At 39.6% G+C, this 26624-nt stretch overlaps 1 protein-coding gene across 1 annotated transcript in view; it reads right to left on the minus strand.

Moving 5' to 3' along the window:
* Positions 1-380: 380 nt before the first annotated feature.
* sars1 (seryl-tRNA synthetase 1) overlaps positions 381-26624 on the minus strand; it is a 30268-nt gene continuing 4024 nt past the window's right edge. Inside the window, exons 2-11 of the mRNA XM_072563588.1 lie at positions 26307-26377; positions 25259-25339; positions 23167-23325; positions 14399-14542; positions 11419-11574; positions 9111-9332; positions 7814-7943; positions 5874-6031; positions 2611-2740; positions 381-812 (exon numbers count right to left, since the gene is read on the minus strand). Of these exons, the coding sequence (XP_072419689.1) occupies positions 658-812; positions 2611-2740; positions 5874-6031; positions 7814-7943; positions 9111-9332; positions 11419-11574; positions 14399-14542; positions 23167-23325; positions 25259-25339; positions 26307-26377 (1406 nt within the window). The 3' untranslated portion in view covers positions 381-657. The remainder of the gene's footprint in view (positions 813-2610; positions 2741-5873; positions 6032-7813; positions 7944-9110; positions 9333-11418; positions 11575-14398; positions 14543-23166; positions 23326-25258; positions 25340-26306; positions 26378-26624) is intronic.

Here is a 26624-nt window from a genome sequence, read left to right on the forward strand (position 1 = left end):
CCATCGCTCATGGTCATCCCCCAATCCCCACATTGTCTTGTCTTGCTGTGCAGACACAAAATCAGGAAGCTGCTCAGAGTTGTCAGGTAGAGCCCTGTATCCTGCAGTCACAGACTATATGTCATGCATTCACTAATACCTTAAGGACAACTGGCTCAGCGAAACAAAAACAGGGATAATATCTGAGCCTGGCTAACTTGAATGTGTAAATTTAATGTGACATGAAGAAAACAGAAAATTTTCACCATTAAATTTGAATTGCTTAACAATGAAATTCCTAATGAAGTTCAACTATAGCCCTAGTCAGGATGCATTTGATGATGAGGAAAAGTGTTATACACTTTATAATTAACTATATAAAAACTGGAATAATTTAGATCTACATGATTCAGTAGTTATTTATTATTGTAAATAATTGAAGAGATAAAATTCCATATTCCATGAACATACATTGGCAGCAAACTCTTCATAAAATTTTCTACACTTCAGGTAAATGATCATCTTTCCAGGAGATGCACATTATTACTATTAGATACAGTCTGTTTCTGTGGTTTTATTTGTAATGGAAATCCATGTAAAGTATGTCATCCACAAGAATAATTAATTTGGACAGTAAGTACACCAAATATAATTTTACCATTTAGTTAAAAGGATCCATTAATTATTGACAGACATGTTCTGTACTTTATTCTCCAAACCGGTATCAGAGAATGCAGGTTTCTTCTTGCTCCCTTCTTGCTGCTTCTTCTGTTTTTTTGATGGTTCCTGGTCAATTGGTGCAGGCTTAACAAACCTGATCAGCTCAGTCAAACCTATTGAATATACCATATGTTTGTGGGTATAGGAAGATGAACTCTTCATTTAACAGTTAATGTTCAGAGAATCAACTAAATCATAAGACTGTCGCTTTAATTTCCTGTAATTGTAAGTTAGACAATCAAAGGAAATTGAATACATCAGTTGGAGATAAGCTTTGCTTTGTTGAAGAATACATTACATGCTTAGAAAGCAATTATAACATTTAAGAAAATTATTCTCATTTCCGTTGGAATTACTTCATGCTGAAGCATCTGGTAAGCACTCTTTGTAAAATGTAATCACTTTGATATCACACAGTGTGTTCAGCAGGTTATTGAATTATTTGGTCTGATTCAATCCTCACTCTGCTCAGACATGTGCATCTTCCAGCTCCAATTGCTTCACAATGACAACAGAAAATGTTTGGGGTGATTTTCCTTCTGATTGCCTTCAGTGTGATCAGGCTAATGCTCATGGTCCCAACTGCTTCCTCAGTCAAGACTAAACAGAGAACCTTGTAATCTGTAGTGCTGAATATCAAATTTCTCAGTGAATCTATATGTTTGTTAAAACATAATGCACTGGCCTCACAGCAAATAACAGTAAATCCGTGAAAGAAACTTCAAAATGTTATACAATTTTCAACAAGTCTGGGATGAGAAAACATCATTTACCAAAAGCACATCCATTAGTAATCCAGATCTAGCAACATATCCTGCATTCATAGAATGCACTACTGCAACTGCAGCCAAGTTTGTTTTAACTGGCACCTGAGAAACCAGCACTGTCAATAAACTGGCAGAAGTTATATACCAATACTGTGAAGTTTACTGTATTATTCTGTCCAATTATTATAGTTTCTAAAACTTATTTGCTTCAGTATAAATATATTTGTTGTTCAATTGAATGGCAACATGAAGTATCAACAGTTGATTCAGTTTTGAGTCAATGTCTTCTCAAATATTGCAATCTAATGCAGAGTGTCAGTTGAAGGTGCAGAGTGCAGAATGAGAAGGCCCTCTGCTGGTAAATTTTAATTAAGGCAAAGTTACATTGTTATTTAAATGATTTCTGCTGTAAATAAATGTATAACAGTGATATGTATAACCTCTGTATTACATTTCTATTACTTAATGTGTGTTTTCATTTTGATTATATGGACTTTTTGATTATCCAGAATATTTGATCAACCAGCCTCCTCCTGGTCCCACAGGTACCAGTTAATAAAAAGTTTGTTGTATCTAATTCTAAATGCTATCATTTAACACTGAGTTCAACTATTTTTATAGGATTTTTTAGAACCTCAGATTGGATTTCTTTCTGTTTTCTTATTTTCAGTATCTTTTCAATCACTATTTATAAATTCTTTCACCTTCCCTTACATATCTATTAAAATTATCTCAGTCCCTACCTTCATATCAATAACATAACATTTCTTTGATCAATTCATCCCGTTCTCTCAACTCATCCAGTTCAAGAACCAGCTCATTACTCCTATTTGACTTATTCCATACTAGCCTGGTTAAATAATAACTTCAAACTATTTTAAAGCATTTAACTAGATTTAGGCAGATTGTGTCAAAATTGACACAATTTTGAAGTTAGCTATTGTTGTAATGTTGTCAACAGAGCAGTCAATATGCACACTATGAACAGCAATGTGATAACGATTATTGTTTGATGTTGATTGATGGATAAATATTGGCCAGAATAGTAAGTATAACTCCACTGTTCTGAATCGTATTGCTGGTAGGACAAGGTCCGAACACTGATCACTTAGTCTGTCAGACTCTTACACCCATGGATACTTACTTGGTGGCATGTATGGCCTTAGACATTCTGGTACCACTACCCCTTCTTCAGTCTGGTAATTCTCCAGGATAGCACACAAAACACGAGTTGTTGCACACATTGTAGCATTTAGCATGTGCACAAATTCAGCCTGGGAAGAGAAGTGATGTGATATTTATTAGTGCATTTTTTTTGTTTAACTACAACCTTAAAATAAAAGAATTCTCTTTTAAATCAATAGGCCTTTTTTCTCTTCACCTCCCAATTTTCTACCTTAAATCAATCCTGTAATAAAGGCTCCTACAGTTTCACAAGCACTGGTGCTCCACCAGTATGCTCACAAATAATCATATCTGAGCTTTGGCTGAGGCAGATCATTTAAATACTTATTTGATATCCAACCACATGCACCTCCACTAAGAATTACTTAAGAGACATCAAGACGACTAGAAATCCTGGTTGTTTGTCTTCTCTGAGAAAAGAGCCAAGCTAGCTGCCTCATCAATTGCGACTGACTTACTGTCATAACCAGAATTTCTTGATTTGAGAGACTGATTCTAATGCTATGGATAATACTCTGTGAAGAAAAATGTGAAAGTGTATGTTTTACTAAATACAAAAGTACCAATTTTCATTCAAGAACTTTCAAACTGTACACCTGAGTATGTCAATTGACAAGTCCATCATAATGTTTTGATTTAAATATGTTATAAATACATCAACCAAAATTCTATTTAATAAAAATATTTTCTTCCGCTTAGATTTTCTTGTCTGATACCATATGCTTTTAAATTATTATTTTGATCCTTTCCCAATATTTTGGTAAGTATTCATTAAGTACATAAGGAGGGACTTTGACAGAGTGCCTCCCCTTAACCAGACTGATGAGGATGTGTCAAAAAGTAACTTGAATGTTTCCATGCTAACAACAAAAACAACCATACCAGGGGTCAAAGATTCTACGATTATTAAGGGCTTCCTGAAAACTTGAACTTATTTGTAGTCATACCATAATTTAACAGGATATTGATGCCTCTCCAAGTACTGAGGATATATCGTCACAAAACATACTTAAGCTGCAGATGTTACCAGGAGTGGTTAACCAGCACCAGTACTAACCACGAATATAGAGTCCTGAAGGACACAGCTACCAGACTGAGCCTGTGTTAGGTGGTGAGAAAACCAAAACAAGGAAAAAAACTACTTAGCCTCACCCTTACCATTCTGCCTATTGAGGTTTTTTGGTCCATGACAGTTTTGATTGTAAAGCTGTCTGTGGGGATGATGATCTGGCTTCATACTGAGTATGTGTTCCATTGTGTTGAATGGCAGAATCATCATGCCGAACAGGATAGATTCAGAATCAGTCTAGCTGTTCAAAATTGGACATTAATGAATTCATGAGGTGCTTTGGGCCACCAGCAGCAAATTAACTGCATGTTACCACAATCTTTATCACCATGGTCTAGAATATCCCTGTCATTATCTTTAAACCAAGAATCATAAGGGTTGTTCAGTTGTACCCAATCCACCCTGCCGGTGGGGGATTAATTGATGAAAGACTATGGACGAGAAACTGAAACATCCCACGCAACTTTATATATGGATTCCACCGAGTTGAAGCAGCAGTTTACTGCCACATAAGTTTAATTTGGAATGTGCAATAAACACACAACATCCATGAAGAAACAAAATGAAAGCAACTTATTGAACGTGAATTTCTTCAGAATATCCCAAGTGGCAGAAGTTCAATTAAAGTTCTCCCTCTCTTTCCTTTTTGACAATTGCTATGTTCATCAAGACAAAGGAAGTTTATATTGTTAAAAGGAACACTTCAATTCTTACCATCTAATAGCTTAATTAAAAGACAACCAGGCTAGAGAACTGTCAATCACAGTACTTACACTATCCAGTCCAATGTTACTTAGACACTGTACAAGAACAAATGTCACTTTGCCAACATGAATTTACCAACTGAAGAGGGAAGAATATAATGCTGTAGTAATGTCATGAGACCTAGTAATGCAGAAACTCAAACTAATGCTCGAGACATAGTTTGCATCCCATCATTGCAACTGGTGCAATTTAAATTCAATTAATAAATCTGGAATTGAAATCTAGTCCTGGTAATGGTGACCATGAAACTTTCAGCAATTGTCATGTAGTGTTGCGAAACAGAAAGACCTAGGGGTACAGGTACATAATTCTTTGAAATTTGCGTTGTAGGTAGACATGTGCTTAAGAAGGCATTTAGCATGCTTGACTTCATTGCTCAGACTTCTGAGCATAGGAGTCATGTTGAGGTGTTACAGGACGTTTGTGCTCCATTTTCTGAAGTACTGTGTGCAATTCTGGTCGCCCAGCTATAGGAAGGATATTTTCATATTGTAGGAAGTTATAAGATTTATGAAGATGTTGCCAGATGGAGAGTCTGAGCAATAAAAATAGGCTAGGACTCTTTTTACTGGAGCACAGGAGTTGAGGGGTGACCTTACTGAGGTTTATAAAATCATGACAGGCATGGAGAAGGTGAATGTCAAGGATCTTTTCCCTAGGGTGGCTGAGTTCAAAACTAGCCAGCATATTTTTAAGGTGAGAGGAGAAAGATTCAAAAAGGACACGAGGGGCAACTTTTTAAAACAGAGTAAGTGGTTCATGTGTGGAATGAATTGTCAGAGGAAGTGGTGGATGCAGATACAGTTACAACATTTAAAAGACATTTGGATAAATATACAAATTGGAAAAGTTTGGAGAGTTATGGGCCAAACAGAGGCAAGTAGGATTTTAGTTTAGTTTGAGAATATGGTCGGCATGGATTAATTGGACCGAAGGGTCTGTTTCCATGCTGTAGGACTCTACGGTTCACTAAAGTCTTTAAGTTCCTGAAGAAAAAAAATCTGCTATCCTTCTCTGGTCTTGCTGAATTTTGATTCTAGAATCATAGCAATTAACTCTTAACTGCCCTCTGAAATGGCCTCACAAGTCATTCAGTTAAAAGAACAAATAGGAATGGGCACCAAACAGTGACCTTAGCAGCAACACTCACATCCATTAAGGAATCAACACTTCCTTAAAAAAAAAACAAATTTAGTGTCAATTTGTGCAAGAAATATCATCTTTGTGTTCTTGTCTCGCATCCACAAATACTGGCTGTAAGGTGCTTTTAATAGCATTACAATTATATGGGCATTGTTTTTACTTCATCAATTTTACTCTGTATTTTCAAAATGTAAGGACAGTGTGTTGCATTGCACCATTGGATCATCTCATATCTGCTGACTCACTTTGTCCATCATTTTTTTGGTTTGCCCGTATCGGATTCGTAACCTTCGTGCTTGGTAATCTGTACAGTTAGAACAAGACACTAGCTCTCGGAATGCAACAGAGCCAGGAAACCAGGCTTCCAAGTCCAGCTTTTTACTAGCAGCATGATTCAATGCACCTAACAGAGAAGAATAAACAAAACACATTTCAGATCAGCTTATGATGCAAGTTAAATAAATCAATTGGAATAAAAGTGTATAATTTCATGTGGAAACATTTTCTACATGGAATCAAGTAGACAAGGTCAGGAGACACAAGGTCTGTCCTCTCTCAGCTCTGCCCCTATCCTTTCAAGAAATTCACAGAATTGTGAATAGTGTAGAAGGCAGCCAGTTAGCCCTCTGTGTCTGCAGTTCTCTGAATGAGCACTTCACTGACTGCGATTCTCCTGCTTTTTCTCCATAACCCTGCATGTTGTTCCTTTTTGAATAACATTATACTTTCCTTCTGAATGCTTCACTTGAATGTGGCTGTTCCCCTTGGTTGATGGGTCATGGTTTTGGAGTGGGGGATGCAGGGGGTTCGGAGAGGATTTGAGAAACAACTTTTGTTTTTGCTTGGACGATGTTGAGAATCTGGAATAGAAACCTTACAACCTTTGAAAAATATTTGGTTGTGCACTTGAAATATCATAGCATTCAGGGATGTGGGACAAGTGCAGGAAATTGGGATTTACATGCCTTTAGTGGTAGTTATTGTTGATGCATACTGAATGAGCTGATGGCCTTCACTGCACTATATGAGTCCATGACTCAATGCTTCCACCACACTCAGGCAGTGCATTCCAGACCATAGCCACTCACTATATCAATAAATTATTCTCCTGTCACATTTGCTCATTTTGACACTTTAAATCTGCATCCTCTTGTTCTCAATCCTTTCATTAGTGGGAAGTTTCTCCCTATCCACACCAGTTAACCCCTTCAAGATTCTCAATACAGTGGTCAGATCTGGTCTCAAAAAATTGCTTTTGCCCGAAACATTGATTCTCCTGCTCCTTGGATGCTGCCTGACCTGCTATGCTTTTCCAGCACCACACTCGACTCAAATCTCCAGCATCTGCAGTCCTCACCTTCGCCCAGACCTTGTCTCAGCCTTCTCCAATCAAAACAGTCCTAACCTCTGCAATCTATTTTCAAACTGAAGCTCCTTATCCTTGGAACCATTCATGTGCATCTTTTCTGCACCCTCTCTAATACCATCTCAATTAACTACACAGTTCATTAGTTCTTTGATATCTATGATAGTTACCACAACAATCAGAGAACAGATGCTGCAACTGAAACAAAGTTTGCTAGAATTTGCCACTCTCTCACATTTATTGTAACAACTTGACAAAGAAAAACCCAAAGGCTTATGCCTGAAACGTCGATTCTCCTGCTCCTCAGATGCTGCCTGACCTGCTGTGTTTTTCGAGCACACACTCTCAGAAAAAAGAAATAATCAAAGGAAGTGAGTTAATGCTAACAGGAAGTCTAAGTGCATCACTTAAACTACTGAATTTTTACTATAAGATTGAGCAGATAATGCCTTACAAATACATTCATTCATTACACACTACCGCTGAACACTGACAACTTAAAAAATTCTTTTGTGCATTACGCAGTAACATATTCCTAGTTATCTATTTGACAGAAAAGTTGTCCAAAGTGTCTCAAATTCTGACAGATAAGTGGAATTAGCTTTTGAAATAATAAACATTTTTTATGGGGACATAGATGACTGAAACACATAATGACCTTAGTCTCCATGTTTCGCCCAAAATTTACAACAGGTATTTAACCTTTCAATGAATTCAACATGGAAATTATTGGTCTTAAATATAATGCATGACAAGAATCATGTTAAAGATGTTCAACCCTCACCACCATTCAAAGAAACTATAATGATTTTCAAGTACCTGATACAATATTTACAATGCGGTAAGGAATGCCCAAGGATTGGTAGAATGTTTCAGCAGTTCCGATCATCTCCTCGAAAACGTCCCATGATTTATTTTCATGAGGGGAAGCAAAAACAAACTGTTCAATCTGTGAAAAAAAAAACCAAATTTACGCCGAGGAAGTTCTCTGCTGTGAATCAATCTTAACTGATCAAATCTACTGATTTACAATTCTGACATACTCTTCACAAACTACTACTGTTAAATGGAAGTGTTTAACATAAGCATTTACTGCTGCTATAGTAAAACTGATCTTGAGGTAATAAAATGTATTTTTTAAAATTCTTCTACAGGATGTGGGCATTTCTGGTTAGGCCAGCGTTTGCTGCTAATCACAACTGTTTTTAAAAAAATGGAGGTTGAACTGCCTCCTTGAACCATTGCAGTTCATTTGGTGTAGGTTCCTACACTGTTGTTAAGGAGGCAGTTTCAAGATTTTAACCCAGTGATAGTGAAGGAACAGTGACACAGTTTTAGTCAAGATGGTGTACGACTTGGGGAAAATTTGAAAAGGTGGTGTTCAGTGGCGCCTGCTACCTTTGTCTTTTTATGTGGTAGAGGTTGAGAGTTTGGAAACTGCTACTGGAGGAATTTTAGTGAACTGCAATAATGCAACTTGCAGAGGATAAACACTTCTGACACTGCATTCAGTGGTGAAGGGAATGAAAGTTTAAAGTGGTAGATAGGGTTCCAGTCAGTTAGATTGGTTTGTCCTGAACGGTTGGTAAATATTTTGAGTACTGCTGGAACCTTACTGATCCAGGCAAGTGAACAGTATTCCAAAACATTCCAGACTTCTGCCCTGTAGATGGTGGATAGGCTTTGGAGGATCAGGAGGTGAGTTACTTTGCAGTGGTCAAGATAATTATTTCCTTCCAGTCTTCTTCCCAACCACCTTCTTTCTGGCTTAGACACTAATCTATTAGACCACTGATAGTTCACTTACATCACCATAATTATGCATTGCACCGATTATCCATTGGTTGAATGGAATTCATGGCAACTACATTCAAATACATCTACCTCCCCTAAAATTCTCACATGTACCTCCTAGAGGAGAATCAGGTGGAAAAACTTTGGCTGACCATTTTTCCTCCTATCATTGGACACCAAGCCAAACAATAGTAACCTTACGTTGGAACCGGTGTTATCAAAAACAAAATATGGGTAGTGCCGCATTACTTGATGTCATGACACACTGTAATTGACTGAGCTGTCTTCAATACCAAATATATTTACAAATATTTTGATTTACCTTCTCAAATTGGTGAACACGGAAGATTCCTCTAGTATCACGGCCATGGGAGCCAACCTCCTGACGGAAGCAGGTGGAAATTCCAGCATATTTAATTGGAAGATCCTCAGGTTTTAACCATTCATCTCTGTGAAAAGCTGCAATTGGTTGCTCAGAAGTAGCGATCAAGTATTTCTCATCAATTGAACTGTCTTCTGATTTTTCACTGCCTTTTCCAATAACCTAATGAGAAAATGGGGATTAGCACTTCAGTTAAAGAACAGATTTCTGCACCCCATCATTTCCCTTCTGGCATTCTTAAGTGCTGATTTTTGCTTGTACTACTGAATATAACAAGCTAATATAAATTAAAAGAAAATTGCACTTATTTACAAAGGATTATTTCGCTAAAACATTTGGCATAGGAGTGAAAAATGAAATAAACATTAAGTACAACAATAGCTGCTTATTCCTATCTAAGGAAGATATGGAGTTGCACTGGATACAGTTCATCAGCACTGTGTAGCTGTAGATTTCAGAAGATAAAACAAATAAGGTTCTGGCTTTTACTAAGCAGATGGGATGAGTGTAAATCAGAAAAGATTATATTATTGTTTAGAGCATTTGTCAAATCCTCTCTCACATACTGCACAGTTTTCATTATCAAGCCATCAGAAAGTAAATACGGCTTTTGGCAGTTTATAAAGGCAAAGATCCTGAAGAATATTTCGAAGAAAGGTTGGAGTTTTCTGAACAATCATTTCTGATACAATGATGAACTAAGTCCTACAGAATTTGGAGGTCACAGCCTCACCCAGTGTCTGCTGCTTTCAGCAAGAGGAGTGATGGGCTCTGTATCTTTATGTTGACAGAGGACACAGTGGGTATTCTCTCTTTTTGTTACTATCTAGACACTTCTGTTGAAATGTCCTTTTTGGTATTTGTTGCATCTATTTTTACAGGTTGAAATAAAAACACTAAATTCCTGGAACTATTCAGGTCAGGCATCATCGGTGGAGATAGACACTTAATTTATGATTTATTTCTGGAAGACAATCTTTCCGAAACAAGAGTACAGTCAAATGATGCTATCAGTTCTATGGTAGCTGGATCACTGCAGTTACTTTTCATATTTCAGCTGAGAAGAGTAATTACCCTCACATTACTTAACCATGTGAACAGTACAGTTAAATGTATTGCAGTAACACTAACATTCACACATGTGCACTGTTCAAGGAGTCACAATGGATACCCAGGGACAGGAAACATATCTGAATTTTTGATACTCCAGGTCATCTAGTGTCCTCTATGATGTTTAGATTAGATTACATTACAGTATGGAAACAGGCCCTTCGGCCCAACAAGTCCACACCGACCCACTGAAGCGCAACCCACCCATACCCCTACATTTACCCCTTACCTAACACTACGGGCAATTTAGCATGGCCAATTCACCTGACCTGCACATCTTTGGACTGTGGGAGGAAAGCGGAGCACCCGGAGGAAACCCACGCAGACACGGGGAGAACGTGCAAACTCCACATAGTCAGTCGCCTGAGGCGGGAAATGAACCCGGGTCTCTGGCGCTGTGAGGCAGTAGTGCTAACCACTATGCCACCGTGCCGCCCACTAGATGTTCTGGTTAAGACTAGGTCAACATCAAAAACCTGGAATCTTCCAATCCAAATGGCTCAATATAAATTAGGCAGTGCATAACAATGCAGTTCTGGTTGCCCCACTACCAGAAGGGCATGGATATTTTGGTTAGAGTGCAGATAAGGTTTACCAGGATGTTGCCTGGTCTGAAGGGTTGGATAAACTCAGATTGTTTTCACCGGATATGTGGAGGCTGATAGAGGTCTACAAAATTATGAGAGGTATAGACAGAGGTGGAGAGCCAGAAGTTTCTTCCCAAGGTTGAAAGATCAACCACAAGAGGGCACAGGTTCAAGATGACGGGAAAGGTTTAGGGGAGAAGTGCAGGGAAATATTTTCACACAGAGGGTGCTGAGCACCTGGAACATACTGCCAGTGGAGGTGGTGGAAGCAGGCACATTAGCAATATTTAAGGCGTATCTTGATGGAGACAGGAATGAGAGGCAAACATAGGGATAGAAACCGAATATAAACCACAAGTAGTGGGTCTAAATAAAGATTACGAATCATTGCAGGCTTGGTGGGCTGAAGGGCTTGTTGGATTGTACGCATTGTATATACATTGAGCAAGCTATCAGAAGAGCCCCAAATTGAATTCCAAAAGAGGATTACAGAAACATTTTTCTTTCATTGTTATTTATTACTGGATAAGGCACTTTCAACACTTTAATACCTTGTAGAGTTCTTCATCAAACTGACTAAGTTGGGCCACTTCTTGCATTACTTCTTTTCTCATAAAGAATGGTGTATAAAGTGGAGTATAGCCTTGGCTGGTCAGGCACCGCAGAGCATACTGGATCAGGGCTTGTTCTAGAAATACCAAGGGACCCTGTAAAAACAGGACCAAAAGCATTAAATACAGTTCACAAATCATGATTTGAATCCTCTTGTTTATACTTCTAAACTTGAATCTGCCAAAAATCACTTTGCATGTACACTTTTATGAAGGTGCTGTATCTTTTAAAGAGAGTTGAAAAGCTAGCAAGGACAAAGCACAGAGACTCATGAACAAGATAACAATATAACACTTGGTCGAAACACCGAGCAGCAGATGGCATTGCCATGATAAAAAACAAAATTCAAATTCGGCCAATCAGTTTAAATTATGCCTCAAGATACCAAATTCCAATCAAATTTGATAAATATTTTGATAATATTAAAACAATGAAATTATCTGATGTCTTGGGGTATAAACCAACAGTTAGGGGCAGAACTGTCAAGACACCAGCAAGTACAGACTACCAGCAGAACAGCTCTCTGAAAGGTACCTGTCGATAAGAAATTTGTGCAGCAGAAAACTGAAAAGGTGACAGAGGAAAATCTGCAGAGGAAGACACAAAGAGAAGATTTAACAGCTGACTGGTTTTTGAAAGTTGAATTTTTTTCATAAATCATAATCAGAATTGTTAAAAATCTGAATAGTATTGTAGAGTGAGAGGTAAAGGATACTTTTAAGACAAAGGAGTTGTAAATAGTTGTTGGTTTTAATATTCTCGGTTGGAAAGAATAAAGTTGTTAATTTTTACTTTAAATAGTGACCTCTGGATAGTTCTTTGCCTCTCGAATTTTAACAGATTATAGCATGGGGTGATTCTTTTCTGTGTTGCTGGTTTAAATTAGCAGAGGGGTTTACCCTGTGTCGTAACAACAAAGATGAAACTGAATGTCAGGACGAACTAGTTCCCTCATTTCCTCTGCCTCCACCTTACCCCAATTCCAAACTTCCAGCTCAGCATCATCCTCGTGACCTGTCCCTCCTGTCAGTCTTCCTTCCCACCTATCCACCCTACCCTCCTCTCCAACCAATCATCTTTACCCCTTTCTCCAGCCACCTATTGCACTCTCAACTACTTTCTCCCAAGTCCTACCCCCTCCCATTTATCTCTCCACCTCCGAGGCTTACAGCCTCATTCCCGATGAAAGACTCCTGCCCGAAACGTTGATTTTCCTGCTCCTTGGATGCTGCCTGAGCGCTGTGCTTTTCCAATCTTGACACTAATCTCCAGCATCTGCAGTCCTCACTTTCGCATCAGGACCAACTACCTTTTCCTTTTGATCCCTCTTCTGGCAAGGTAAAGTTTATTTGAAGAATATAAGCGTTTCCTCATTCATAGATGAAAACTACTTAGTAACCATTTCAAAAGAAAACAGATATTGACCTGCACAGCAGGGACCAAAGTGGATTTACTTTGTGCAAAGTGAGGAAAAACATACAAAAGTAATCCCTTTACAGCTAACCGAACACTACAGATATTTTCCTTTCTTGTAGTTTTTAGACTACAGAAATATAAACGCAATGTGCAAAACTGATCATTTGCACTGCATACCGTACAAATGCAAAAAGGAAATTCAGAAATCAAAATATAAATTTTAAAAATAACCTAATTTCAGGCATCTTAAAATAACTGTTGTAAATTACAATAACTAGTCAGGGAAAAATTCTTTCCAAATATACAAAGTAATTGCCTCTGCTGTGTTAATAATCCTAATTTCATTGCACATTAATACATTACAAATCACGGTTATACATTTGAACAGAAGTAGATGGTATTATAATTATAATCATTTTAAAAGATAAAGGATCACTTCAAGAAAACTTCTTTCTTGGTCTTATCAATGGTGAATAACAAAGAAAATACTGGACAATCTCTTCCAGATCAGCCCCACCACTATTTTCTTTAGATATTAGTGGGATTATTATTATTATTATTATTATTATTATTACTACACACAGTACAGCACAGGAAAAAATACCTGAGATTTTAGGGATGAGAATAGGTCTCTCTGTTGATCCTTTCTTTCCCATGCCTAGAGACGCAGAGACCAAATGCTTCTTCACTTGTACTTTGACTTAAGTCAGTACAGACAATCAAAACATGAAACCCCCTGAATTTAATCAGCTTAGAATATTCACCCATTGTATATGGGGATTTGGGGAAGGAGATGTCAGGATGGAAAGTTGCTGATAAATCACTCATCAGTTAACAATCCTCTATTTTCTCTGATCGTGTTCCTAAGGTGAACCTTCTCCAGTAGTCAGATGGAGAGTTAGATGTAGCTAAGATGACTACCAATATGCTCAGTTTCCTTGACGGCTCATGGCACATATATACTGAATACTGAGTATCTGAGCTAAATGAGAATAGAATGTACAAATTCAGTCCAGATACTATCACTCCCAAGTGGTACTTCGGTTATGTGTAACAGCAAAAATCTTCAGCAAACATTGAAAGCTAGTGGTGCAGCAATAATGTTCCTATCTCTGGACTAGGAGGCATGGGTTCCAGTCCTACCTACTCCACAGGTATGCAGTAATATGTGATTAGAAAATATCTGTTTCTTTTTGGCAGTAAAACAGGCCATTTTCAAAAGAAAAAAATGTAAACTGTGTACTTCAAAAGTCAGATACCCGAGTTGGCACCCATACATTAAATGTTGCCTGAATAGTGCAGGATTATTAGATAGTTAACCAGAATACTAACAATTAGGGACTTAGAACACTCAAAATCAAACAGTGGAGGAGAAATGGAGAGAAAAGCTTCAATAGTTTTCTCGGGTGTGGTGCTATTTGTATTCAATTATACAGGGAAGATTTTACAGATTGCTGCAAAATCTTTTCAAAACATTTGTTATTTAAATGCGTTTAAACTCACCTTCAAGAAATAGCCTCGGCTCCCTGCCACTACAGCCGCCTTCTCTCCTTCAAAACCATCAATCATTACCACTAGGTCAACATGGGAATACTTTTTTGTGGCTGTACAGTCTCCCCATGTTCGTTCCACTTTATTGTCCACGTCCTGTAAAAGGGGGAATATAGGCATCCTCTAAATCTTCACCATTTTCCAAAATCAGATATAAACTGAACATGCAAGCTTTCAATAAATTAACTGCACGTTATCTTACAGACAGGTGACAACAATTGCTAATCCTTGTACAAATATAATGGCTGAATTTTTTGTTTAAGACACTTCTTAGACCTCAGCTGGAATATTACGTATAGTTGTGGTTGTCAGGGGGGATGGGAACACATTGGGGAGAGTGCAGAAGCGGTTTACCAGAATGATTCTAAGGATGAAGGACTTTAGTTATGAGGATAGATTGAAGAACTTGTGACTGTTTTTCTTGGACAGAAGGAAGCTCAGAGGAGATGCGATAGGGGTTTTCAAAGATATGTGTAGGTTGGATAAAGTAGATTGGGAGAAATGATCTGCTCGTTAAAAGAACAATAGCAAGAAGGCACAGACTGAGAGGAAAGATTTTTTCATTCATTCAGTCAGTATTCAGGGAATGGAATGCACGGTCCAGGAGTGTGGTACAGATAGGTTCAATTTTAAAAATTTACTTGTGGGTGTGGGTGTTGCTGACTGGGCAGCATTTACTGCCCATTCCCAGTTGCTTAGAGAAGGTAGTAGTGAGCTGCTTTCTTAAACCTTTGCAGTCGATGTGCTGTAGGTAGACCCGCAATGCCCTTAGGGAGAATTTTGAACCAGCAACAGTGAAGGGATGGTGATATATTTCCAAGTCAAGATGATGAGTGATTTGTGGTGAAACCTGCAGGTTGCAATGTTCCCAAGTATCTGCTGCCTTTGTCCTTCTAGGTGAACGTGTCGTGGGTTTGCAAAGTGCTATAGAAGGATCTTTTCCGAATTTCTGCAGTGCATCTTGTAAATAGTACACTCTTGTTGCTACAGGGCATCAGTTGTGGAGGGAGTGGATACTTGTGGATGTAATGCCAAACAACTGGGTTACATTGTCCTGGATGGGTCAAACTTCTTGAGTGTTTTTGGAGCTGCACCCAACCAGATAAGTGGGGATTATTTCATCACACTCCTGACTTCTGCCTAGTAGCTGGTGGATAGGTTCAGGTGAGATACTCGCCACAGTATTCCTAGCCTCTGACCTGTTGTTGTAGCCACTATATTTACATGATGAGTCCTGTTTAGTTTCTGGTCAATGGTAAACTCCAAGGATGTTGATAGTGCAGGATTCAGTAATGGTAAGACTACTCAATATCAAAGGGTGATGGTTACATTGTCACTTCTTGGAGATGGTCATATTTATTGGAGATGGTCATTGCCTGGCATTGTGCAGCACTAATGTTACTGCCACTTATCAGCCCAAGCCTGGATATTGTCCAGATCTTGTTACATTTGAATATGGACTGTCTTAGTATCCGAGGTGCGGTACATGGTGCAATCATCAACTAACATCCCCACTTCTGACCTTATGATGGAGGGAAGGTCATTACTGAAGTAGCTGAAGATGTTTGAGCAGAGAATACCTCACTGTGGAGTCTGGAGCCGAGATGACTGCTCTCCAACAAACATTGCCGCCTTCCGATATGCCAAGTATGGCTTCAACCAGTGCAGAGTTTGCTCCTGATACCCATTGATTCCAGTTTTGCCACGCCTCCTTCATGCCACACTTGGTCAAATGCAGCTTTGGTGACAAGGACTGTCACACTCACCTCCGGAATTCAGCTCTTTTGTCCATGTTTGAACCAAGGAGGTTGGGAGCTGAGTAGCCCTGGCACAACTTAAACTGGGTATCACTGAGCATGTTATTACTGAGCGGCTGCTGCTTGATAGCTGTATTGATGATGACACCTTATGCCACTTTACTGATGATCAAAAGTAGAATGATGAGGTGGTAATTGACTGAGTTGGATTTGCCCTGTTTTTAGTGTACAGGACATACCTGGGCAACTTTCTGCATTGTCGGGTAGTTGCCAGTGTTGCAAGTGTACTGGAACAATTTGGCTTGGGGACCAGCTAGTTCTAGAGCACAAGTCTTCAGTACTATTGTTGAAGTGTTGTCAGGGTCCCTAGCCGTTGTAGTATCTTGTGCCTTCAACTGTTTCTTGATATCACACGGTGTGAGTCAAATTGGCTGAAGATGGCATATATGATGCTAGGGATCACTAGAGGAAGCCAAGATGGATCACCCACTTGGCACTTACTGAAAATTGCTACAAATGCTTCAGTCTTATCTTTTGCACTGATTATTGGTCTCTTCCATCATTGAGATTGGGGTTATTTCTGCAGGCCGCTCCTCTAGCGAGTTGTTTAATTGCCCACTACCATTTGTGACTGGATGTAGTGGGTCTGCAGAACTTAAATCTGATTCGTTTGTTGTCGAATTGCTTAGCATCGTCGAGGAATAGAGAATGAGTGCAGATGAACAGGTGACTGCAGGACTGTGTAGGAGGGAGGACTTCAGATATGTGGATCTTTGGGATACCTTCTGGGAAAATGGGACTTGTACAAGAAGGATGGGCTGCACCTGAACTGGAGGGAGCATCAATATCCTGGGCGGGAGGTTTGCTAGAAGTCTTCAGGTAGGCTTAAACTAGATTGTCAGGAGGGTGAGAACCTGAGCTATGGATCAGATGATGGAGTAGGAAATGAACAGGAAAATACAGTATGCAGAGAGTCTTTGAGAAGGGATTGGCACTTGATAGGGCAAAGGTGCAGTCAGTGTGATGGGCTGAAGTGTGTCTATTTTAATGCAAGAAGTATCAGGAATAAGGGTGACAAACTCAGAGCATGGATCAGTACTTAGAACTACGATGTTGTGGCCATTACAGAGACTTAGATATTACCCGGGCAAGAATGGTGTTGGATGTTCCAGGGTTTAGATGTTTCAAAAGGAATAAGAGAGGGCGCGCTGGTAAAAGAGGTAGAGGATTGGCATTGCTAATCAGAGATAGTATCACAGCTACAGAAAGGGAAATCGTAAAGGAGGGTTTGTCTCCAGAGTCAGTATGGTTGGAAATCAGAAACAGGACAGGAGCAGTCACTTTATTGGGAGTTTTCCACCCGGCCTCCCAATAGCAACAGAGACACAGAGGAGCAGATTGGGAGGCGAATGTTGGAAAGATGCAGATGTAACAGGGTTATTGTCCTCGGTGACTTTAACTTCCCTAATATTGCCTGAAACCTACTTAGTTCAAACAGTTTAGATGGAGCAGTTTTTGTCAGGTGTGTACAGGAATGGTTCCTGACGCAATATATAGTTGGGCCAACTTGAGGGAAGGCCTTTTTGGATTTGGTGCTTGGCAATAAACCTTGCCGGGTGTCAGATCTCTCGGTGGGAGAGCACTTCTGTGATAGTGATCGTAACTCTCTGACCTTTACTATACTCATGGAGAGCAATAGGAGCAGACAGTGTGGGAAAAGTATTTAATTGGTGGGGGTGGGGGGGAAAAATTACAATGCTATTAGGCAAGAACTGAGATTTATAAATTGGGAACAGATATTCTCAAGAAAATGCACAACAGAAATGTGGAAGTTGTTGAGGAAGCACATGCTGATAGTGCTGGACAGGTTTGTGCCACTGAAGCAAGGAAGGGATGGCAGGTTGAAAGAATCTTGGGTGACAAGGGAAATGGAACATCTAGTCAAGAGGAAGGAAACTTAAAGTCGAGGAGGCAAGGACCAGACAGAGCTTCAGAGGGTTACAAGATAGCCAGGAAGGAACTGATGAATGGACTCAGGAGAGCTAGAAGGGGACATGAAAAAGTTTTAGCTGGTTAGATTAAGAAAAACCCCAAGGCTTTCTACACTTATGTGAGGAACAAGAAGATGGCCATAGTGAGGGTAGGGCCGATAAGGGATATTGGAGGGAACTTGTGCCTGGAGTCAGAGGAAGTAGGCAAGGTCCTTAATGAATACTTTGCTTCAGTATTCACAACTGAGAGGGTCCTTGAAGTTTCTAAGGACAGCGTGAAATAGATTGATATGCTAGAACAGGTTGATGTTAGGACGGAGGATATGCTGAAACGTTTGAAAAACATAAGGATAGATAAATCCCCTGGGCCATATGGGATATATCCTAGGTTACTATAGGAAGCGAGGGAAGAGATTGCTGCGCTTATGGTGATGATCTTTGTGTCCTCACTGTCCATTAGAGTTGTGCCAAATGATTGGAGGGTGGCAAATGTTATTGCCTTGTTCAAGAAAGGGAATAGGGATAATTCTGGGAATTACAAACCAGTTAGTCTTATGTCAGTGGTGGGCAAATTATTGGAGAGGATTCTGAGAGACAGGATTTATGATTACTTGGAAAAATGCAGTTTGAGGCCCTTTGAAGGGCAGGTCATACCTCAAACCTCATTGAATTCTTTGGGGATGCGACAAAACATGTTGATGAAGGTAGAGCGGTGGATGTGGTGCACATGGATCTTCTCAAGCCATTTGATAAGGTTCCCATTGGTAGGCTCATTCAGAAAGTAAGGAGTCATGGGATACAGGGAAATCTGGCTGTCTGGATACAGAATTGGCTGGTCCATTGAAGACAGAGGATAGTGAATAAATGGAAAGTATTCAGCCTGGAGCTCAGTGACCAGTGGTGTTCCGCAGGGATTGGTTCTGGGACCTCTGTGATTTTTATAAATGACTTGGATGAGGAAGTGATAGGGTGGGTTCGTAAGTTTGCTGATGACACGAAGGCCGGTGGAGTTGTGGATAGTGTGTTGTGAGGCACAAGTCCAGTAGTTTGAGTATGCCGTCTTTGTTGATAGGTTCAATGTCCTGTTGTCTGTTATGTCTGTCCAGCAGGTTGGCTATTGTTTCTCTGGCTAGGGTTTTGTCGATAGAGGTGAACAGTGCCGTTACATCGAATGAGACCATAGTTTCTTCCTTGTCTATGTGCATATTTCTGATGATGTCCAAGAATTCCTGTGTCGATTGTATAGATTGTCTGGATCCGCTGATCAAGTGTTTCAGTTTGGGAATTCACAACACACTTCACATTCAACAACCAGATATACGAACAAATCAACGGAACACCCATGGGCTCATCGATCTCTGGACTCATAGCAGAAGCAGTAATGCAAAAGTTAGAACAAACAGTCTTACCGCAAATTCAACCCAAACTCTGGGTCAGATATGTGGATGACACCTTTGTAATCATTAAAAACACAGAAATAGAGAACACACACCAGATCATCAACGTCACACTCACAGGAATCCGATTCACGAGGGAGGAAGAAAAGGACAACCAAATCCCATTCCTAGACGTTATGGTACAGAAAACACCGAAAGGAGAATTCACCACAAAGGTTTACAGGAAAGCCACACACACAGACCAAGTCCTAAACTATGAAAGCAACCATCCCAACACACACAAACGAAGTTGCATCAAGACACTATTCAAAAGGGCCACAACACACTGCAGCACACCAGAACTGCAAAAAGAAGAAGAGGAACACCTATACAAGGTATTCGCCAAAAACGGATACCCTCGCAATTTCATTAACAGATGCCCAAGGGATAGACAACGGAACGAGGACATGCAGCAACCCAAAGGACTAGCCACACTACCATACATCAGGAGCATTTCCAAACTGACAGCCAGACTACTGCGACCACTAGGACTCATAACAGCACACAAACCAACAGCCACGCTCAGACAACAACTCACCAGAACGAAGGACCCGATACCCAACATGAGCAAAACCAATGTAATGTACAAAATACCATGCAAGGACTGCACAAAACACTATATCGGACAAACAGGAAGACAGCTAATGATCCGTATCCATGAACACCAACTAGCCACGAAACGACACGATCAGCTATCCTTAGTAGCCACACACAGATGACAAGCAACATGAATTCAACTGGGACAACACTACCATTATAGGGCAAGCCAAACAGAGAACAGCCAGGGAATTCCTAGAGGCATGGCACTCATCCACAGACTCTATCAACAAACACATCGACCTGGACCCAATATACCGGCCACTACAGCGGACAGCTGGAACTGACGACCGGAAGCGGCAGAGACAGGTCACTATAAATACCGGAGGAAACAGCACAGAAGCGCTTCACAGGAGGCTCCCAAGCACTGAGGATGTCACCTAGACAGGGGACGAAAAGTTTGCAAGACAAATTCCAAGCTCGGCGAACAGAACCACAACAACGAGCACCCGAGCTACAAATCTTCTCCCAAACTTTGAACAAAAAGATAGAAGTATCAGAATTTCTGAAGCCTTAGGAGATACAAAAGTAAGGCATGAAAGCATGAACAATTTGTGATGCTCAGGAGTGTGTATCATCAACAAGATAAATAACAGAAATTTGCCAAGGTTCCAGTGCCTCTCAAACCCATGGCCTCAACCACTGAGAAGGACAAGGGAAGCACCTGCAACCTGCCTTCCAAGCCAATCTATATTCTGATTTGCAAATATATCAGTGTTCCTTCAGAGTTGCTCGATCAAATTCCTGGGGCTCCCTTCCTAACAACATGGTGGTCTTCCTACATCAAAGTAACTGCAGTAGTTCAAGAAGGCAGCTCACCACCTTCTCAAAGGGCAACTCAAAAAAAAAAAATAGTGGAGCAGCCAGCAACATTCCAACCCTATGAACGAAGAAGAAAAAACAAGAGACCTTTCAGGTTTGTTAACTGGATTAAATATGGGATTTATTTTTTGCCTAAATTCCATTGGTCAGCATGTTATCCTGAAGTTATAGCCATCTGAAAAAGATCTTCCTGTTCTCTAATCCTCAGACTAATTTGTTGAAATTATGACAGACAAGTTTATTGGATGGACAAAAATAAATTACCAGGAGCACATCAGGAGTGACATGGTACACCCTGAGTTGTCACAGATATAACTTTACACATGACTGAAACAATGGCTCCAGCGGTGAATGTATTCAGGTCAGCAGCAGCTACTTGCTTCTTTTCACTTCAATTATGGAAGACTAAAGACTAAAGGGAGCGTACTTTCACTGAGCTTTCTTGGTGATGCCTGCCTACAGCTGTCATCCTTAGCTCTTTCAAAGTTTCCACACGAATTACATGTTAGGTATTTACTTTCAACGTAGTGGACAGGCTTACACAGGACAGGCTAATTTGAAACAGCATTCTTGGTATTCTACAATATATGACCAATGTGATGTAGCAGATTTTCATAGCAGTCTTTTGCTTTCAGTAGCAGAAACTGCTTTACCAATATCCTCACATAAGAAGTTTCAATAAACAAGTATGCAGATGAATCATTTTCCCTTTCTGCTACAAATCCATCCCACAGTGTGATCCTGTACTGTGTGGGAAAAGCCCTACTCTTATAAGCTTTTATAAGGACGATGGTCAAGACGCACCATAGCAGGACAGACGAAACACTCTCTGGCTTTCTCAGCACAATCGAGAGAACAGTGCCCAAACTGAAGCGATTGTGCAGGGGAAGATCCAAAGTATGACATGATCCAACAATGGCATACCTACTCCTTATGCTACCAAGTTGAGGAACATTCATTATCACAACCTATCAGCAAGCCTGTTGTTCAAGTTGTAATAAATTTTCAAGTAGTTCTGCCAGCAAAACATTATCAGCAAAACAAAAGTACTAAAATATTTTCAACAATATGTGTAAGTTATATTTCAGAGCAACCTAATAATGTTATCGATCATTTCACTGAAGAAAATATAAAGTGGGGCAGATAGCAGTGATCAATCTTGTCTTAATTTTCATTTTTAATGGATTCAGTGAGTCTCATGTCAACATCTTTATTATAAGTCAATGCCTTGTTTTAAAAGTAATCCAGAGTCTAGATTAGAATGGTGCTGGAAAAGCACAGCAGGTCAGGCAGCATCCGAGGAGCAGGAAAATCGACATTTCGGGCAAAAGCCCTTCATCAGGAATAAAGGCATGGTGCCTGCAAAGTGGAGAGATAAATGAGAGGAGGGTGGGGGTGGGGAGAAAGTAGCATAGAGTACAATAGGTGAATGGGGTGGGGATGGAGGCGAGGAGGTGACCTAGGGGTTGCAGTGAGAGAGAGAGAGAGACTCACTGAGATTCTTGTAGAGAGAGGAGGAAATCTTCTTCAAGGCAGGCATCCTTGCAAGAGGATTTGCAGTAGGGTTAAAATCAACTAGGTAAAAACAAGGACTGCAGATGCTGGAAACCAGAGTCTAGATTAGAGTGGTGCTGGAAAAGCACAGCAGGTCAGTCAGCATCCGAGGAGCAGGAAAATCGACGTTTCAGGGAAAAGCTCTTCATCAGGAATAGAGGCAGGGGTGCTTGCAGAGTGGAGGATAAATGAGAGGGGTGTGGGGTCATTCACTTATTGTACTCTATGCTACTTTCTCCCCACCCCCACCTCATCTATCTCTCAACTCTGCAGGCACCCTGCCTCTAATCCTGATGAAGGGCTTTTGCCCGAAATGTCGATTTTTCTGCTCCTCGGATGCTGCCTGACCTGTTGTGCTTTTCCAGCACCACTCTAATCTAGACTCTGGTTTCCAGCATCTGCAGTCCTTGTTTTTAACCTTTAAAAGTGACCCATCTGAATGTGAACTCTACTCTAAACAGTTTGTTTCCCTTCCTGCATATTCACCTGCATATAATGAAACTAGGATCTTCAAATAAGCTGAAGATAAGTCAGGTCAGTCATGAGATTAGCCTTGTTCTTACCTCATCATTGCTGATGGGCACGGAGGGATGTAGGATATTACCAATTTCTCTCAGACAGTCCATCCTTTGCCCTTCCAGTTTCAGACGCTCTGCATCACACTTGGTGATAGCTTCATCAATGAGAACCCGTATTTTCTTGATCTGAGTTACACTTAAACCCTGAAAAGGTAAAAATTTTCCAAATATAGATAGTTTGCAGTTAAAGAAAATATGACTGAAATTATTTGTATTAGCCAACTTAAATTGTACTGCAACAGAAAACTAACTTTAACGTGTGTAACGTCTACTTACAATTATATTCTGCCAAGTGCATATGCAGTTGAAAAAAGCAATTAAGTAAAAATAAATTTCAGTGCTAAAAGACAAAATCATTTACTGAATAAATGCAATAAGTTTCGATCATTTGTCCATTTAGTATGGGTGCATTGCTTGTTCATCCTTAATTACACTGACAAAGATATGACGAGCTGACTTCTTGTACCATTGGATCAATCTTTGGGACAGCCACAGAACTGTTAGGCAGAGTGTTCCAGAAATTTGACCCAGTAAGAATGAAGAACAGCATGGATGGTGTTTGGCTTGGAGGGGAACTTGCATTTGATGATGTCCCCGTGCACCTGCTGCCTTGTTCTTCTAGACAGTAGAAGTGACAGGTTGGAAGGTATTGCCAAAAATGCCTTGTGAGTTACCGCAATGCATCCAGTATACGGAACATCCTGCTGCTAATCATTCATGGTGTAGGGAATGAATGTTGGAGATGGTGGATGGGGCACCAGTCAAGTGGGGTGCTTTGAACATTGTTCAAATTGCTCTAGCCAGGCAAGTGGAGAGGATTCCACAACACTCCTAACTTGTGTTTTGTAGGTGGGGAGACAGCAGCTGTGTTACCACGGAATTCCTAGCCTCTGATCCGCCATCTTTACATAGCTGGTTCAATTCAGTTTCAAGTCAATCGTACCCCCAAGGATGTTGCTAGTGGAGGATACAATGATGGTAACACTATTGAATATCAAAAGGTGATGGTTAGATTCTTTGTTGTAAATAGTCATTACCGGGCAATTAATGTGGTGTGAATGTTACTGTTACTTTCCAACCCAAGTGTGGATATTGTCCAGCTCTTTCTGCACACGAACATGGACTTCTGTATCCGAGGACTCATGAATGGTACTGAACATTGTGCACGCATTAACAAATATCTCCACTTCTGATCTTATAAAGGGAGGAAAGGTCATTGATGTAGCAATTGAAGATGTTGGGCCTAGGAGAATATATTGAGAAACTCCTGCAATAATTGCTTGCAGCAGTGATGACTGACCTCCAACAATCGCTACCATCTTCCTTTATGCTAGGTATGACTAACTGGTGAAAAGATTACAAAGTCCCTATGTTTGTTCAATTTTACAGAGCGTCTTGTTTATCTCCAAATTTCCAGTCCTGATGAAGAGACTGCACTGAAATTTTAACCTATTCCCTCCATACATTTGTGGGCTTGGTGTGTATGACTAATATTTTCCATTTTTAACCCAAATTGCTTTTTTTTTGAAAAACCAAAAGCTAATGACAATTAAATTCAACTACAACAGCAAAACAGTGACCCGATGACTCAGACTCTAAGTTGTTCAACAGAAAAACAGAAAAGCACAAATCAGTCTAAAGCTGCTCGACAGTTCAGAATGCAAGCTGTTTCATGTAGGAAGGAAGAACTATCAGGAGAAGGAAATGAAAATCATGCATTGACTAATGTTTGTTGCTTCCAAATTCTGGTCACTGGCTACTGAAGTCATTGTTCGCAGCTTAGGAATAAGGAGCAAGGCCACCCTCGAAATTACAGGCAGTAAACCAGGTCATAAAGATAGAAAACAAGTAGAAAGTCAAGGACGGAATTCAGCCAAACACAAAAGTAATATAAAAGGACTCATTTATATATATTCAGGTTAACATTTCAATGGATTCACATCTAAATTTGATCATAACGAGAGTTAATTTTTGGTTAAAAGAATGCAATGGCATTTTTAAAAACGACGACAGCAAATAGTGTATTGCACCAATAACGGTAGAAATAGAAGACGATAACTGAATCAGTGCCACTCACGCTTAAAACTTCAGCATTGAGATCATCAAGGTTCTGCGAATTTTGTGGTAGAGTATCACTGTCACCAACAGGCTCCTTTTTCTGTGGAAAACAAACTAAGTCATAAAAACTAAAGTAGTTTTATAATTACATTTGGCTGTACATTAAACAGTCACAATTCTGCTTAACAAAACTTGTTTGCTGAGTTAGATGAAAGCATGTCTCAGTTCAAATATTCAAATTATGATTCACAAAACTCACCAAAATGTTTTACTTGTCAATACACAATTTAATCAAATGTCAGTCACTGAGCTCACTAGCATATTAAGTTGTTACATGCTGAAATCAAAAGACATTACTGCCTGGACTCCAGAAAAAAAACTGTTACTATTAATAATCACATTGCTTATGTAGCCAACTTGCTATTTTCTTCAAACTGACCACTGTTTCCACATGACACATTATAGCCATCAATGTGATAATTTATCAAAGGCTTTTTTTGGGGAATCAAGATCAATAATATCTACAAATATAAATCCTTCACTCTGTGGTATCACTCCTATCTCAGTGTTAGAAGATCATAGAATGAAGCACAACTCTAAAAGTTACATATATAATTTAGGCAGCCACTTTTGCAGAAAAATTAAAGCAAGGCTCTGCATTCCTTTCCAAGGTGAACTCAAACAATTCCATAGCAGTACTAAAGGAAAACATGTCAACTCTCCTAATCTACAGTTATTCCTCAATCAAGATAACCAACATAGATTATGTGATCATTTTTACTGTTGTTTGGAGAGTTTAGTCCATGGAAATGGGTTGCCAGTTTTAACTATATTACAACTATGATATTCACTTTAATATCAATGAAGCGCTTTGGAACATCCACAAAATATAAAAGTGGCTATAAAGTTGCAAATTTCTCCCCTTTCTTGCCACTTATTTGTCACTCCAGTAAGACAGCCCATTTTGTATGTATGATCTGCTACAAAACACATTACGACACTGAGTGGAAGCCAATATTGACAATTACATAACCTGGTAATCATGAAGGTAGACAAGCTTAAGTTACCTTCATTTTCTCTCCAATTGTTTTACTGCATAGATTTTTCAGTTTGTTTAAGTTGTCGACACGGAACCGACCTGTTTAAAAATAGAAAGGCATTAGCACAAACAATACCAAGTACATGTACAACTGAGGAGCAAGAAGCATGGTCAGACCTGAGCAGTGTAAAACACTGGTTTGAACGTGCAGTTTTTGGCTTATATCAGAGAATAATTTTATATAAATCTAACTTAAATAAGCTGGTTGGTATGCTATGAAGTAAACTCTCAAAATTCCCTTCTTTAGATTTTTCTCATTTCTACAGATCATACAGAATTAATTAAT

Source organism: Chiloscyllium punctatum, chromosome 45 (genome assembly GCF_047496795.1).
Source record: "Chiloscyllium punctatum isolate Juve2018m chromosome 45, sChiPun1.3, whole genome shotgun sequence".
Taxonomy (NCBI): Eukaryota; Metazoa; Chordata; class Chondrichthyes; order Orectolobiformes; family Hemiscylliidae; genus Chiloscyllium; species Chiloscyllium punctatum.